Raw genomic sequence first — 15,520 nt, 5'->3', positions numbered from 1 at the left:
AAGAAAAAGACATGCCTGTTTGAATTCTAACATTTATAATCTCTAATAAACTCCAACTAAGTATTTTGTATCTTATTATTATATCTACACGATGATTCGATAATTAATTGTGGTTGGTGGAGTGTAAGACTGTAAGGTTTATTATAAAAGTTGGCAAGCTTCAAGTAATTCAGTATCCCTTAACTTCACCATCTTCACCACCGTCAAACCACCGTCAATCAACGACAATGGCAGCTGTGACATATCCCTGTAACTTACCACCACTCCCTTACCTCAGTACGAGAACCACCACCAAAACAAGTGCTACTGTTTCCTTCTCCGTCACCGCCGTGTCAAGATCGATCTCTGCTACATCTACCGCCGGTGTTGTCGCTGCCCCACTGCAGCCACTGCTACAGTTCTCTTTTGATTCACTGCAGTATGAACAGGGTAAGGTTGGAGCTGTGCCCGATGGTCGTGTCTCAGACTCACCGCCGGTTGGTGCAATGGAGTACCTGACAAACATACTGACGTCGAAGGTTTATGAGGTGGCGATGGAGTCGCCACTGCAACACGCCGGGAAGCTGTCGGAAAAGCTGGGTGTTGATGTATGGTTGAAGAGAGAGGATACTCAACCGGTAAGTGCATGTTTGGTAGAATTTGGTATTAGTTGCTTTTTTGTGTTCAGTCAATTGTTGTAGTACTCTACAGACTACATGAAAACGAAATATATAAAATGACAAAATCTCTATACAGTCTCATGAATAACAAAGTGTTTTTACTAAACTGATAACTTAACAATATAAAGACCTATCTCAATTATAGTGCAGTCCTTTTCTAAATTCATTATAAGTTTTACTTGAGAAAACTTACAAATTGACAATTTATGTTATACATGCTGCTTCTAAATTTATAATTTATGTATTTGAGTCTTGATGAATTTTATTATACATTTACTAGAATAAAAAATCGTTTACAGATCATTTTATTTATACTCCGAATAAAAAAGATTTTTTAGTAAAGACTGGTCATGTGCAATACGATATGAATACCATATGGTTTTTCCTAAAATTATTATCAAATAAGTCGTTTATAACTAATATTTTATTATATTACATATATTTTATTAATATCAGTCATCATCATGTAATATATCTCGATTCTTTTATCTTTTAGTTTTGGAAATAAGTCATAAAACACGACAAGAAATAAGGTAGTTAATTACATAGCAACATTTCGATTTTTTATCTTTTAGTTTTGGAAATACGTCGTAAAACACAACCAAACTGCCTTTAAACAAGATTACCCGTTACATTTATTCTATTTTTTTTATAAAAAGTTGGTTAAAAAGACACCTTAATTTTTCATTTAGACATTCTTTTTGATTTTTAAAGTTTTTTTATTAATTAAATTTACATTGTTTTTTTTTTAAAATAAATTGTAAATAGTTTAATAGTTTATTATAGATTAACTTTTTAATAAAAATGTTTAAAAGATTTAACATCACCATTTTTATAATACTAACGCATTGGGACTTTAAACCCCATCTTATCGGAATGTTTAGAGTTTCGTGTTCTGAAAACCTTATTTGATTATTGATATTGAAAAGTCAAATTAGGCCAACTAGTTTGATAAAATGCGTCATTAAAGATAAAGTTTGAATTTTTATTACTTTGTATAGTAATTAGATACTTAATTACTGACTCTAATTACAAAATGATTTTATAGGTTTTCTCCTTCAAACTTCGTGGAGCATATAATATGATGGCAAAGCTTTCAAAGAAACAACTCGCAGAAGGCGTCATCTGTTCTTCAGCTGGTAATCATGCGCAAGGTGTTGCATTAGCAGCCAAGAAACTGGGCTGCGATGCAGTTATCGTTATGCCAGTTACCACGCCGCGTATCAAGGTTTGATTTTGCATGTTTCACGTTACGATCGAATGCTTGATTTATGAACTTCTGCTTACTTAACGTTATGTTGATCAGTGGCATTCTGTTAAGAGACTTGGCGCAACAGTCGTTCTTGAAGGCGACTCATATGATGAAGCTCAAGCGTACGCTAAGAAAAGGGCGATAAAGGAAAATCGGACCTTCATTCCTCCTTTCGATCACCCAGATGTAATCTCTGGTCAGGGAACTGTCGGAATGGAGATCGTGCGCCAGCTGCAAGGCCCAATCCACGCCATATTTGTGCCGGTGGGTGGTGGCGGTTTGATCGCCGGTATTGCTGCCTACGTGAAGAGGGTTTCCCCTGAGGTTCGGATCATCGGAGTTGAACCCGCTGATGCAAACGCAATGGCGCTGTCATTGCACCATGGTCAACGGGTCATGCTTGATCACGTCGGTGGCTTTGCAGATGGTGTTGCTGTCAAGGAGGTTGGAGTTGAGACGTTTCGTTTATGCCGGGAACTGATCGACGGAGTTGTTCTTGTCAGCCGTGATGCCATCTGCGCATCCATAAAAGTAAGCCATTAATTACCAGTTTCTGATCATCGTGTTGATCAGTTATTCTCTCTTTTTTATAAATAAATAGTATATATATATATGTGTGTGTTTGTGTTGAAGGACATGTTCGAGGAAAAAAGGAGCATTCTTGAACCAGCTGGTGCTCTTGCTCTTGCTGGAGCAGAAGCATATTGCAGATTCTATAACCTTAAGGATGTTAATGTTGTAGCCATAACCAGTGGAGCTAACATGAACTTCGATAGATTGAGATTGGTAACTGAGCTTGCAAATGTTGGTAGGCAACGAGAGGCTGTGCTTACTACTTTCATGCCTGAAGAGCCTGGAAGCATTAAAAAGTTCTACAATCTTGTAAGTAAACAACACAACAAATGAACAAAACATGTTATAACGTTTAGCTTGCATTAAGAGAAATATGTCAATGTTTTTTGTCCACAAAGTGGAATAAGATGTGACATTGACTCAGTTTTGATCACTAGTTTGCGTGAAATAGATTTATTAATACCCTTCTCACATCCAGTCATGTTTCATGAATGTATGTACGTAACAAATGTTGCACTCGATTTAAGTGGAAGTCTATGACTAACAGGAATTAACTTGTTTGCAGGTTGGAGCGATAAGTATCACCGAGTTCAAGTATAGATATGATGCTAACAAAAAACGAGCTCTAATTTTATACAGGCAAGATCGAATTTCATAATTTCGAGTCTTAAAATTCCCTACACTTTTATGAGATAGGTGTGCTATTTCTAGCACGTTATATATATAAGCTCATCTTAGGAATGTTACATATAATTCAAAGAGCAAAAAAAATCAATTTTCTTTTCTTTTGTTCATATATAGTGTTGGCGTTCATACAAAGAGCGAACTTCAAGCCATGATTGAGAGGATGAAGTCTTTCCAACTAGATACGATAGAATTCACGCACAACGACATGGTTAAAGACCATTTGCGTCATCTGGTACCATCTTTATTAATTCATATAAACTTTTTTCTTTACCTCGAAATTAAAACTAAAACTAATTTGAATCTTCAGATGGGTGGTCGATCAAACGTTGAAAATGAGCTTCTTTGTCGATTTATTTTTCCTGAGAAGCCTGCAGCTTTAGTGAAATTCTTGGACGTTATTAGTCCACGTTGGAATATTAGCTTGTTACATTATCGTGCACAGGTTAGTTTTTGGTAACACTTACACTCTTTATTAATCACAGTTTTGTTATTAAAGATTTTAATCATAAGCTTTTCCATTCTAAAAGGGAGAAACGGGTGCAAATGTACTGATCGGGATTCAAGTTCCGACAACTGAATTAAATGAGTTTCGTAGTTGTGCCAACGATCTTGGATATGACTACGAAATCGAAAGCGATAATGAAGGATTCCAGCTTCTAATGCGTTGATGACTCTCGGTTACAAGAAGCACTACAGGTGATTTTGTAAATATATGGTTAAATGTATATTTATAGAGCCATTTTTCGTTTATTTAATAATCTATACAACGAAATTAAATGGACTCCAGTCGGTTACGGTTTATGAAATAAAGATGCTTTTTCACCTTATATGGTGAATTTGAAGAACTTTATTTTTTTCTTCATGTCAACCTAAATTGCTATTAGTCTACATCTAAATGTATCTATGCTCCAAGTAGGATTTCCAACTTTATGAGTGGATGGTTGTTCATCATGTGTCGGGTTCAATGGCCTTTTGGTATTTGAAGAACAATTAAAAACTACAAGAAACTAGAGTATTACCGGCGACACGTGTCGTCGCTAAAAGATGGACTTGTCGCCGCTAATACCATTAGCGGCGACGTGTCGTCGCTAAAACGTCGACGCTGATGTTTCGTCGCTATTGATTGATTTGTCGCCGCTAATACTTATCTGTCGTCGCTAAAGACATGTCGCCGCTAAAGACCTGTCGCCGGTAATAACCGACTGTCGCCACTAAAGGCGTCGCCGGTATTGGTGTTTTTCTTTTATATATATATATATATATATATATATATATATATCTCAATAAAATTGAAAAAAAAACTGGTATGATATTAATTAATCTAATCCTACATCATTCAATTCCAAAATATTAATATAGTATCCGTTTAAAATACTCGTCCGATTTAACATATAACAAAATAACAAAAATACTAGTCTAAAATACTTGCACAGATAAAACATAAAAAAATCCTACAACGATCTACTCGTCATCATCGCTCTCCTCGTTTCCTCCAATTTCATTTCGTTGTGGCAACGAACGAAACCAATCTTCAAGCGCAGCACTACATGCCGGATCTTTTAACATTGTTTGAAGCATTTCCAACTACAAATAAAACAACATAGTCTTATAAGTTAAACTTGCATTATAACATTCTATATACAAAATATACATTCCATATATCAAACTATAACCAAACTAACAATTACCAAGCTATAAAATACCAATATATCAAACTATAACAAAACTAACAATTACCAATATATTAACTACTATCAAACAAACAATTACCAAAATTTAAAACTATTACTAAACCCACAATTACCAACATTTTAAACAATTACCAAATTTAAATAGTCTTGTCACCTGTGATTGTGGTGGTGGTTGTGTTAGTGGTTGTTCCTGATCGTACATCGACACAACCGTAGAAGGTTTACGTCCGATGCCTCTGATATGGCCACGTCGAACACCCAATATTTTTTCAAAACAATTTTGTGTATCCTTCGGTGTTAGACCGCTGGCTTCAGAAGAAGCTTGAGTTTGTTGACTGATCTCAAAGAGTAAAGCATTCTGTATTTTCAAAAAATAAAAAATATAATAAAAATTAGATTACTAACTACCCCTTGACGATATAAGTACTTATATGAAAATACAAATTAACCACTTACGTATTGTTGCTCGACTGCAGGACTACTAAACACCCCATGGCGATCAGTATTAGCCTTACGAAATGCTTCGATTCAAGCAATGTCCTATTTAACATTAAAAATTAGATTAATTATAATTTAAATAAACAATTAAACATATCATAGCTTACTTCTTTGAAACATGCATTGCTATACGAGCACGATCCCCCTCTGTTTACAACTTTTGTTATTAGTTTAATTTATTAAACTAACTTTATTTTAATTTTAATTTATTAAACTAACTTTATTTTATTTTAATTTTAACATTAACTTGATTTTACAACTAATTTGTTATTTTTTTAATGTTTTTTTTAAATTAATTTAAATTTATTCTATAATTAAATTAATATTACTAGAAGTACGTTGCTATTAATAACCTAATTAAAGCTAAAGTTGTAATGACCAACATTAAGTCACTAAAAGTATGTTGCTATTAAGTAGGCCAAACATTAAGTCACTAACAAAATTAAACACTTTGTATATTCCAATTTCATCCAACTTCATACAAATATAAACATCTAAATTTCATTTTCAGGCAATGTGGTATAAACATAAATTTCAATCCAACAAATGTATATATTCATGTCATTTTTTTTTATACATCAATGTAATCTAAACATAATTATCAAAATATACACAAAATGCATAATTAAATTCCCACAAATCTGGAAAAAAAAAAACACACACACACACACAAACCAACAAAATAATCCAACAAAATACATATAATCAAACAAAATTATCCAACAAAATGCTCACATTAACCACTTCATATCTCAAAATACAAACATAATCACTCAATATAATTAAAAAATGTTCACATTTTATCATCTTAATTAACACAAAAACAGAAAAATCATAGAAAAAGATGAGAAATTCGACCTTGGGGGAAGGAGGGGCAATTTCGGAATTTGCAAAAATATCACCGGTTTATGGCAATCTTGGGGGAAGGAGGGGCAAGCACCGGTCCAAGAAGCAATTCCAACTCCACAAACTTGTCAAAAAATCGTGATATTGAAGAAAGAAAGAGAGGAAAACGAGAGAAGGTGGAAGGTAAGGAAGAAAATGGCAGAAAGAGAACCTGTGAAGGGGTAATCTGCGTTTAGTATTAGCGGCGACGGCCTTTAGCGGTGACGCAAGGGCAATAGCGGCGACATCAGGGCAGTAGCGGCGACATGTGGAGGGAAAAGGAAATGCGCGTTTCCGCTTTCCTCTACAGCCGTTAGATCAAAATAAAATCCGTCGGATGGGGTGAAAATGACGTGGATCGCTAAATCAAAGCATTAGCGGCGACGCCTTTAGCGGCGACGCATAGCAATAACGGCGACATGTAACGCGTCATTTACATGTCGCCGCTATTGCTATGCGTCGCCGCTAAAGGCGTCGCCGCTAATGCTTTGATTTCTTGTAGTGTAAACAAGATATATAATTCCTTTTACAAAATATTTTATTTTCTTGGAAAGGAAACTTTCCTAACAAGGGTTTCTGGGTCAACTTTCGCACACCGACTAATCCACCGCTGTAAGTATGAGGTTCTGTTTCATGCACCAGAGTCACTGCAGCGGACCTCCATGGCCACGAAGGCTGGGTAGTGCCAGAATTTGAACATAAATTAATAGATTATCCACCATATCTTCCACATGTTTTACAAAGTCAATACAACCCAAATAGCTCAAACTATTCTATTACATAAATAAAAAAGTGTTTTTATAATATGATGATTGAAGAAGTGGTCATGAAGACCAATGATTTAATCGCAAAAGGTTTTTTTGGAAGTAAATCAGATAATTCATGAAATTATACACATATAAAGACAATATTTATGTTGTTCGGTCGAAATGGTTTATTTCCACCGGTATGAGGAAATATTCTTATTCAGGAGTTCTCAAACACACACACACACACACACACACACACACACACACATATATATATATATATATATATATATATATATATATATGAGAAAAGTGAATATGTGGTTGTCAAGTATTTAATATTAGGTATAGAACCATCAAAATTGACTTCATTTTGATTAAATAAACATATTTTTTCATTGTTAGCTTCTTCCTGTTGTTTTTGAGCTCACATTATTTGTGATTTCATAATTTATCCTCAACATCTATGTATTTCGAATTTGTTTTTATATTAGACCTCTAGTAGGCTTCATAACTTTCATTGACACCAACCATATGTATACCTGTATGGTTCTTTTTGATGTGTTATGGGAAAAAGTTTATTGGGTTTTTAATAAATAATTTCAATCTTTTACTATAGTTTTCTATTTCTAATTTGAATATGAAGATTTATAGGTAGTTGATAATGTATTCTTATACATAGTTTGTGTTGCAAAATAAAAATTTTAAAACTCCATAAAAATATGTACAAAGCCTATCATCTAGTCTAATAGAGAATACAAGAAAGATGGTAGAGAGATTTGATTGTATTTTGTTAAAACTATGTAATTTTTAATGGATCTATACCTAATATTAGGTACATAACAACCACATATTCTCTAAGCCCATATATATATATATATATATATATATATATATATATATATATATATATATATATATATATATATATATAGGTTCGAATGTTTTTAGCAAGTATTGTGTGCTTAAATGCACCAATGAGAATTCAAGAAATAATAAACAATTAAATAAATCATTTAAGGGTATTTTGGACCTTTTATACTTTTAATTAAGGAAATCATTTAATTGAATCTTGCAATTAAGGAAATAAAATAAGTATATTTGACCTAGCCTCTTTCTTAAATCCTGTCTAATAAAACCTCCAAAATCCTCAAACCCTTTTCACTCCAAGTTCACCAACCGGACCTCCAGGTTCAATCCCCTGCCAACTCTGCCGCCATGGAAACGTCTCCTACAAGAAGCTCACAACCACAAAACCGCTTCCCCAAACGTTGAAATTCACCTCATCCCTCTTATGTTGCTCGTATTCTTCAATGGCGGAGACCGGTGATAGAATTGCAATTGAAAAATTCTTCAATGGCGGAAGATGCGAAGGAAGGCAGTCAATGGTTCTTCGTTCCTCTCCCGTCGTCTGCAGCAAAGAAGATCAAGGGGAAGATCCCCCGGTGCTCATCTTCGTCGGATTAAGGAGGAGAAGCACGATTGGAATCAGAAATCAGGAAGCACCTCCAGTGCTTCACCGATTCGAAAGAGGAGGAAAATATCGATTCCCGATGAGCCTTCCTTGACCGTCATCGATAGAAATAGAGGTAAACAAGTGGGAAATATCAATTCTTCTCTTTGACTTTTGAAAATTCAGTAATTGGTTTGGAATTGTTTTTATACTTGTTCTTTTACGTTTTATTGTAGTGATTTTATATATAAAAGTCAATTTATGTTAGAATCTTTTTTTGCATATACCGGCTTTAGTTGTTTTGTTTTTCTAAACCATTTGAATTGAGTAAAATTATATAAAAAAAACTAAAAACTTCCGAGTTTTGTAGATAATAAGAAGAAAACAAAAACTAATAGTTGGTGTGTATTTTTTGTTGAACATGTGTTTCTTAGATATTCTGTTAGAATTTAATGTATGTTAGGATGATGCAGGAATGATGAGGAAACTTATGAAAAAAAAAAAAAGATATGTGATACTTCATTCTCAAAGAATGAAAAAAAAACAACAATATTTTTTCAGAATTTCAGGATTCAACATCCAAAAACAGCAATATTCTTTTAGAATTCAAAAATTCAAGAAGAAAACCTGGAGAATGAGAGTATTCTAGCAGAATGTTGTTATTTTTTAAGAATGTTATTCGTGTTTGTTGATATTCTTTTAGAATATTTATAACTATATTAAAATGTATAAGACTTTTAGTCTGTAAAAATATGTATGAATTTTTATTTGAGTTCGGATATATAAGAATATATTAGAATGTTTGTTATTTTTCAACATCTTATTCAAGAATTTTATTTTTCTTCAATAATATTCTATTAGAATAAAATTCTGAAAGAGTATCATTCTAACAAAAAATATTCTGATAGAATAAAATCGGTAAAAATTGAAATTGAATTAATTAAAAAAATCAGATTTTTTTAAAATTAGGAGAATTAATCATCTCTAAAAAATCCGAAATTTTCCTTTTATAAATGTAGTTAACTGTCCAAAATACCCTTTTTGCTAAAAAAAAATGTGTGATTATATGGTACATGTTACTCCATTGTAATATCATACACTCTCAAATCATGTCCATTGATTAATTTCATCCGTTGGCTCAGATCTATGCATTCTGACACACAATATTTAGTAAAAACAAAATAATATATATATATATATATATATATATATATATATATATATATATATATATATATATATATATATATATATATATATATATATATATATATAGGTTGTAGCCTTTTAGAGTTTTAGGAGATGGTTTAATTTGAGGTATATTTGTATTTTGGCATGTTAGAAATAAAATATAATCGGTAGTGACTTACGTTTATATGGATCACAATAGTTTCCACTTAATCGACGATCTAAAAACAACGGTCAGGTGTCCATACAAATATATGCACATAACTCGTACCTTTCGTTTCAACAACCGATTTACTGTCTTCATGAACCACAAAAGCTTATTATAATGTTTCTTTACTTTTGATATTGCTGTGTTCTCAAAATCTAAGTCCATTTCAAGTTACTTGTGCTTTTTAAATGGTTTTGTTAATGCAGAAATCTATGTTACTCTCTACATTTGGGTTTTGAAAACAATGAAGTCCCATCACACGTTTATAAGTTGAATAATGATATTTATGGTTGAAATCAAGCTTCATGAATATGGCAAATGGTTTTATTATAGGTAGAGTAAATACAACTTTATTTAAAAATAAATATTGGTGAAAATATAATGATAGTTTACATTTACATAGACGACATAATTTTTAGTTTCTAACAAATTGTTTGTTTCGTAAAATTTTAGTTTCTAACAACTTGTATCCCACCTTTAAGGAACTCCATTCTGGCATATCAAAGTAGCCAATTAGGTAGTGAAATCCGGCTAAATAGAGGTGATTCATGTATAGTAGAATAGCATTTAAGGGTAGCATGTGAACGACTTAAATCGTAGTGTTTACAATTGGGGTTTTTTTTTTTTTTTTTCATTATATTGTATTTCATCATTACAAAGCTAACTATTTCATCTTAGCAAGTTTGCTTATTTGTTTCGGAAAGCTTCAAATCCGTAATTATACTTGATTAAAGCACTTCCTGTAGGTGACATCTCATTTCTAACACCTTGTGTTCCACTACTAGAATTCTTGTAACGTGTTCATTCTCTAATTTATTTACATTTATAATTATCTACTACTTACTAGTGTCTAGTGTATTTAATTAGAATTTGTTCTTTTGTGTCGGGAACATTTTATTGTTGGAAATTATTACTAGGTTGATGGATAATTATTCGTTTGACCTTCATAACAACAAAACTTTACACGTTCATTAAAAGTAAAAAGTAATTAATTAACCCGCATTAACTTATGTTCGTTGGGGTGATTATTCCCTCTTCGCGGGTGTCCAAAAGGAAAGTGCGTAAAGGACTCGCCCCTTCCAACCTTGCAACATCCAACTATTGTCTTCATGAACCACAAAATCTTTATGATATTGTTTCTCTACTTTTGACATTACTTCATTCACAAGATCCGAATCCAATTCAAGTTGTTGGAACCCGGCTTTCAAGTTCCTCATTCCCCATTTCCGGTACATTTCAGGCCTCTCAACACGACTCCTCCCCTCGCATGCAACCACATTCATTATATCCCTCCCAAAAACCTCTTTCTCAAACAACTTCCGATCCTCATCATCATTCTCTGCAGTTGCCTGAAACATGTCAAAAAGTGTCGCGAAGTGGAACACCGCTTCTCGAAACCTTGTAAGAAAGTAGGTTGTATTATATGTTCCATTCAAGACACCGTGTACAAACATGTCGGGGTTTAACCTCCGGATAAAATTAAGCACCGAGTCCCTCGGCTGATTCTCCACCACACTCTCATCAACTACATTCCTCATCCGGTATATACTATTCACCACAAGCATCTCCTCGGGATCAATCTCCAAATCCTCAATCCGAACGTTTTCCCAATTTTTAGCAATCGAGTGGTACTCGAAAGGGACATTAAATCTCTTCGCGTATTCCATAAGTCTGCAGCCTGTTTCTTCGATCCGCTCCGCGGGTCGAAGACCAGACTGCGGAAGATCAATTCCAGTGATGCGTAACTTAGGAGGTCCACCGGGTCGTAGAGAGAGACCCTCTATGAGACAAGGCCATTGAAATCCATACAAGATGCCAAAATCAATTATGTGTAGCTTATCACTACCATTTGATAGTTTTGCAATGGACTTGTTTGCAAATATGTTGGACATCCTATGGAACGGGCATGCAGTGATGTATGCCTTGTAAGACATCAAGATTTGAGCGGCTGATGTGGTGGCGGAGGAAAATGCTCGGTATTTTTCTGCTCCTGAGCCACTCAAGCGTGCGTCAATGGCGTTTGCAAAGTAGTGAGCCATTCTCTTTGAGGAACTTTCATGAGGAGATGAATGTTTTCGTATCTTCTCCAGGATATGAACAGCCTTGTTTGTATCACCTCTAGCCATTGCTTCTGCACACTGGATTAAATACTCCGTCAAATCCATCATCTCATCCACCTTCTTTTTCCTTTTCTTCTTCACATTACCGTCAGTCAACTCAGGAAAAGAACCCGGATACGCCTTGGACTCTAGCCAAAGATTGTTAACATCTTCACAAAGAACTGCAGAATCATATGCTTCCAGTTGTTCGGTTTCTTCAGTGCGTGGAGGATTATCGACAAGAACATCATGAAACAATCTTTCGGTAGCTTGGAGAGCCAAGCTGTCTATGAACATGCAAGGCCTTATCGTTAGATCATCTTCTTCCATGAGCATTTTATTCAAGTAATTGAACACCCCATCAAAGTAGTCGACTTCCTCTGAACTGTTTAGGTTATCTAAAGCCACAAGAGTGCTCGAACACAATAAGATGGCTTCACTGGTTTTGCTTCGAGAGGGAGGATCAAGTTTTTGGTACATGTTTGCAGATTCTGGTTTATGTTAGATGGAGACCGAATCGTGAGCTTAAAAAGAGCTCAAAAGTATCATAAAGTGATGTCGACTATCGATGGGGCTCGTAATTCTGCTACTTTCGACGTGAGATAACTGTTCCCGATACTGGGCACTTGATCTATGTGTTGGCCGATGCGAAACATGCTACAACTTGGTCTACAAGCCAATAAATGACAAGAGCTTGTTTTTAGCTGTTTGAGTTGGGCCCTCATGAGCCCGAATCGTGGACATTCTGAGTTTTTTCTATACGTGTACGTTCTTTGGTCATAATATTAAAATGGGTCCACCCTAATTTAGTAGATTTAGAAGAAAAAAATAATGTATACGGCTATAAAGTATCTCTTAATCTCTTATGCACAAAGTTCATGTTATTTGGTTATTGATCCTTGCAAAATTTATTTTCACACTTTTGGCGTGCAACAACTAACCTTTTTTTTTAATGAAATAATGTTAGATACTTTATTATCATTTTTAAAAGAAATTCAATTTATAATCTAACTATTCATAATCAGTTTTTTTTTTCAGAAAATAATACAATTTCAACCAATAAAAATATTTCAGAAATTACTTAGCGTGTCTTTATGATAAAATGAGATGTCTTTTCAGCCAATTCATTTTTTAATTTTCATGATTTGTCGAGCCAAGCAGCTAATAATTTAGTTTTAAAATTTATTTTATATATTTCAGCTAGCTTATCAACTATCTTTTATCAAATGTCATTTTTATCGGTTAGCAACTAGTTTTTTAGTTATCAGCTAGTTTTTCAGCTATTAGCTATGTAACGTTCTGATTCTCAGGTATTGCTTATATAAGATTTTTTTTTGGGTTCAGCTCTACTCGACGAGTTGGTTGACATACTCGTTGAGTAGCAGTGGGGTGGGATCGCGTTTTAAGTGACCTACTCGACGAGTCCATGATGGAACTCGGTGAGTAAGAGCTGGCAGTGGAAACCCTAAATCCCGAGGTTTGCATATCTATTTAAAGGAGACTTAGCCTCATTTGGCCTCTTTAAAGTCTTTGAGAGCCCCCTTAAACCCTAATTCGTGTGTGTGTGTGCCTTGGTGTGGTGTTGAAGCTTGGAAAAGAGGATCTTGGAGGAAGAAAGCTAAGAGTGCAAAGGAAATTGAAGCAAGGAAGGAGTGGGAAGCAGGATTTACCTCAGCTAGCATCCTTTGGATGTATCAAAGTGCCATCCTTATTTCCCTTTTTCCCTTTTGTTGAGTTCTAGGGCTTTTATGGATTTTCAAGTTGGTATGATGAGCTATGGGCTAGATTTAAAGTTGTAACTTCAGATCTGGACCCTCCTTGGATTTGAGAAGCATAAGTCACAGTTTTGGTTGTGATTGAGGTCCCTCTTGGGCATGAAGCCCCATTAAGAACTTAGATTTGGCATTTGGAGCCTTTAAGGCCATGCATGCATGTAAAGTTTGCAACTTTACGTGATAAGCATGCCCTAGAAGCTTGGATCTGTGAGTTGGAGCAGTTTCAGGGCTCAAAACAAGTATGTATGGAAAGAGGACTGAATAGACTCGGTGAGTCACATGAAGATGGTCGTGAACTCGACGAGTTGATGAACAACTCGACGAGTCCGATGAAGATCGCCATAAGACTCGACGAGTTGAAGAACAACTCGGCGAGTCGGATGAGTTTTCTCTTGGATATGTATGAGTGTGTATCCGTCGAGTTGCAAGGAGGGAACTCGACGGGTGACCTTAAGTTTGATCGAGAATCGAAGGAACTCGACGAGTTGGAATGTACTTCAGAGAACTCGGCAAGTACCCAAGGGTACTCAGCGAGTTAAGGTCAACATGGACTGTTGACCTTGACTAAGAACTTCGAATTTGACCAGGGGTTGACTAGTGGGTTATGGGGTACCTTATAAGGTTAAGGACTTATGAGCATATTGTACTATGATCTTAGGTGGTGGAGCTGGTGTTAGGTGATCCGAGGGTTGGAGTGTATCTTCCGAGTCGACATTTGCAAGGTGAGTTATCCTCACTATATCGATAGGGTCTACGGCACCAAGGCCGACCCTTTAGTTGTTATTGTTATGGTATGTTGAATGTGGTTATGATCTGTTAGTTTGGAATTGAGGTAGACAGTATGTTATGCTCTTATGATCCGAAGGGATTGATATGTTAGTGACCTGCTAGGTCGGTACTCTAGTTACGGGAGAGTTCTATGATTGATGATCAGTGTGACATATATGTTTGATGTTATATATATATATATATATATATATATATATATATATATATATATATATATATATATATATATATATATATATATATATATGACTATATATGATAGTATGCGCACATGGTTATTTGCTTGTGGCTGGGTTGAGGCGGTCCTGCTTTGTGCTGTAGGCCAATATACCCTATGAGCGGTCCGGGGAGACTGTAGGCCCACGTGGCGGCCCAGTCATACCAAAGGCTCGGGATGGATTCAGACAGACTGTAGGCCCGGTAGGGCGGTCCAGTCAGACCGATGGCCCGGTATGCATGTTGATTGAATTGATTATTATTGTTGTGGTATTGTCGGTGTGGTATTGGTATTTTGGGGGTAGCTCACTAAGCCCCCGAGCTTACAGTTTTCAGGAGATCGTGGAAAGACGAAGGCGTGATCGTATCGCTCCTCATCCCTATGTTATGATTTTTGGGACACTCTGACGGAAAATGATTTGAAAACATTTTGTAAACAATGTTGTGTGGTTTTTATTTATAATTGAAAAAGTTTAAATTTGGCGTAAAATTTATGGTTGTTACAAGTTAGTTTCTTAGGGGTGAGAATCGGTTCGATTTTTTGCTTTTTCGGTTTCCTCGAATCGATTTCCTCAGCTTGAAAACTATTTTTTGCCCAAGTCGAAAACCAAACCAAATCGAATTCAAATACTCTAAACCAAACCGAAAACCAAATTCTAATACAGTTTGAAAACCAAAGAAACCAAATATTAACTTAAAAAATTTTCAAACATAAATTAAAATATTTTTAACATAAAAACTTAAAGTTGCAAACAAAAAGATATAAAGTTTCATACAAAATGATCCAAAGAGTAAATG

At 34.8% G+C, this 15,520-nt stretch overlaps 1 protein-coding gene and 1 pseudogene across 1 annotated transcript; one reads left to right on the top strand and one right to left on the bottom strand.

Moving 5' to 3' along the window:
* Window positions 1–70: 70 nt before the first annotated feature.
* LOC144997550 (threonine dehydratase 1 biosynthetic, chloroplastic-like) lies at window positions 71–4,015 on the top strand. The gene is made up of 8 exons (XM_078957450.1): window positions 71–617; window positions 1,708–1,887; window positions 1,966–2,442; window positions 2,545–2,793; window positions 3,050–3,123; window positions 3,286–3,403; window positions 3,479–3,613; window positions 3,699–4,015. Exons 1-8 carry the CDS (start codon window positions 228–230, stop codon window positions 3,837–3,839), a joined length of 1,764 nt encoding a protein of 587 aa, XP_078813576.1. The 5' UTR covers window positions 71–227; the 3' UTR covers window positions 3,840–4,015.
* Window positions 4,016–10,868: 6,853 nt separating this feature from the next.
* LOC145005339 (scarecrow-like protein 30 pseudogene) lies at window positions 10,869–12,422 on the bottom strand (annotated as a pseudogene).
* Between the last annotated feature and the right edge of the window lie 3,098 nt (window positions 12,423–15,520).

This window comes from Lactuca saligna, chromosome 1, assembly GCF_052625555.1.
Source record: "Lactuca saligna cultivar CGN05327 chromosome 1, ASM5262555v1, whole genome shotgun sequence".
Classification (NCBI taxonomy): Eukaryota; Viridiplantae; Streptophyta; class Magnoliopsida; order Asterales; family Asteraceae; genus Lactuca; species Lactuca saligna.
This window is presented reverse-complemented; position numbering and strand designations above follow the sequence as displayed.

Coding starts and splice junctions, on each gene's coding strand:
- LOC144997550 (XM_078957450.1), top strand. CDS start 228: ATGGCAGCTGTGACATATCCCTGTAACTTACCACCACTCCCTTACCTC. Junction 618..1,707: donor AGAGAGAGGATACTCAACCG/GTAAGTGCATGT, acceptor ATGATTTTATAG/GTTTTCTCCTTCAAACTTCG. Junction 3,404..3,478: donor AAGACCATTTGCGTCATCTG/GTACCATCTTTA, acceptor TTGAATCTTCAG/ATGGGTGGTCGATCAAACGT.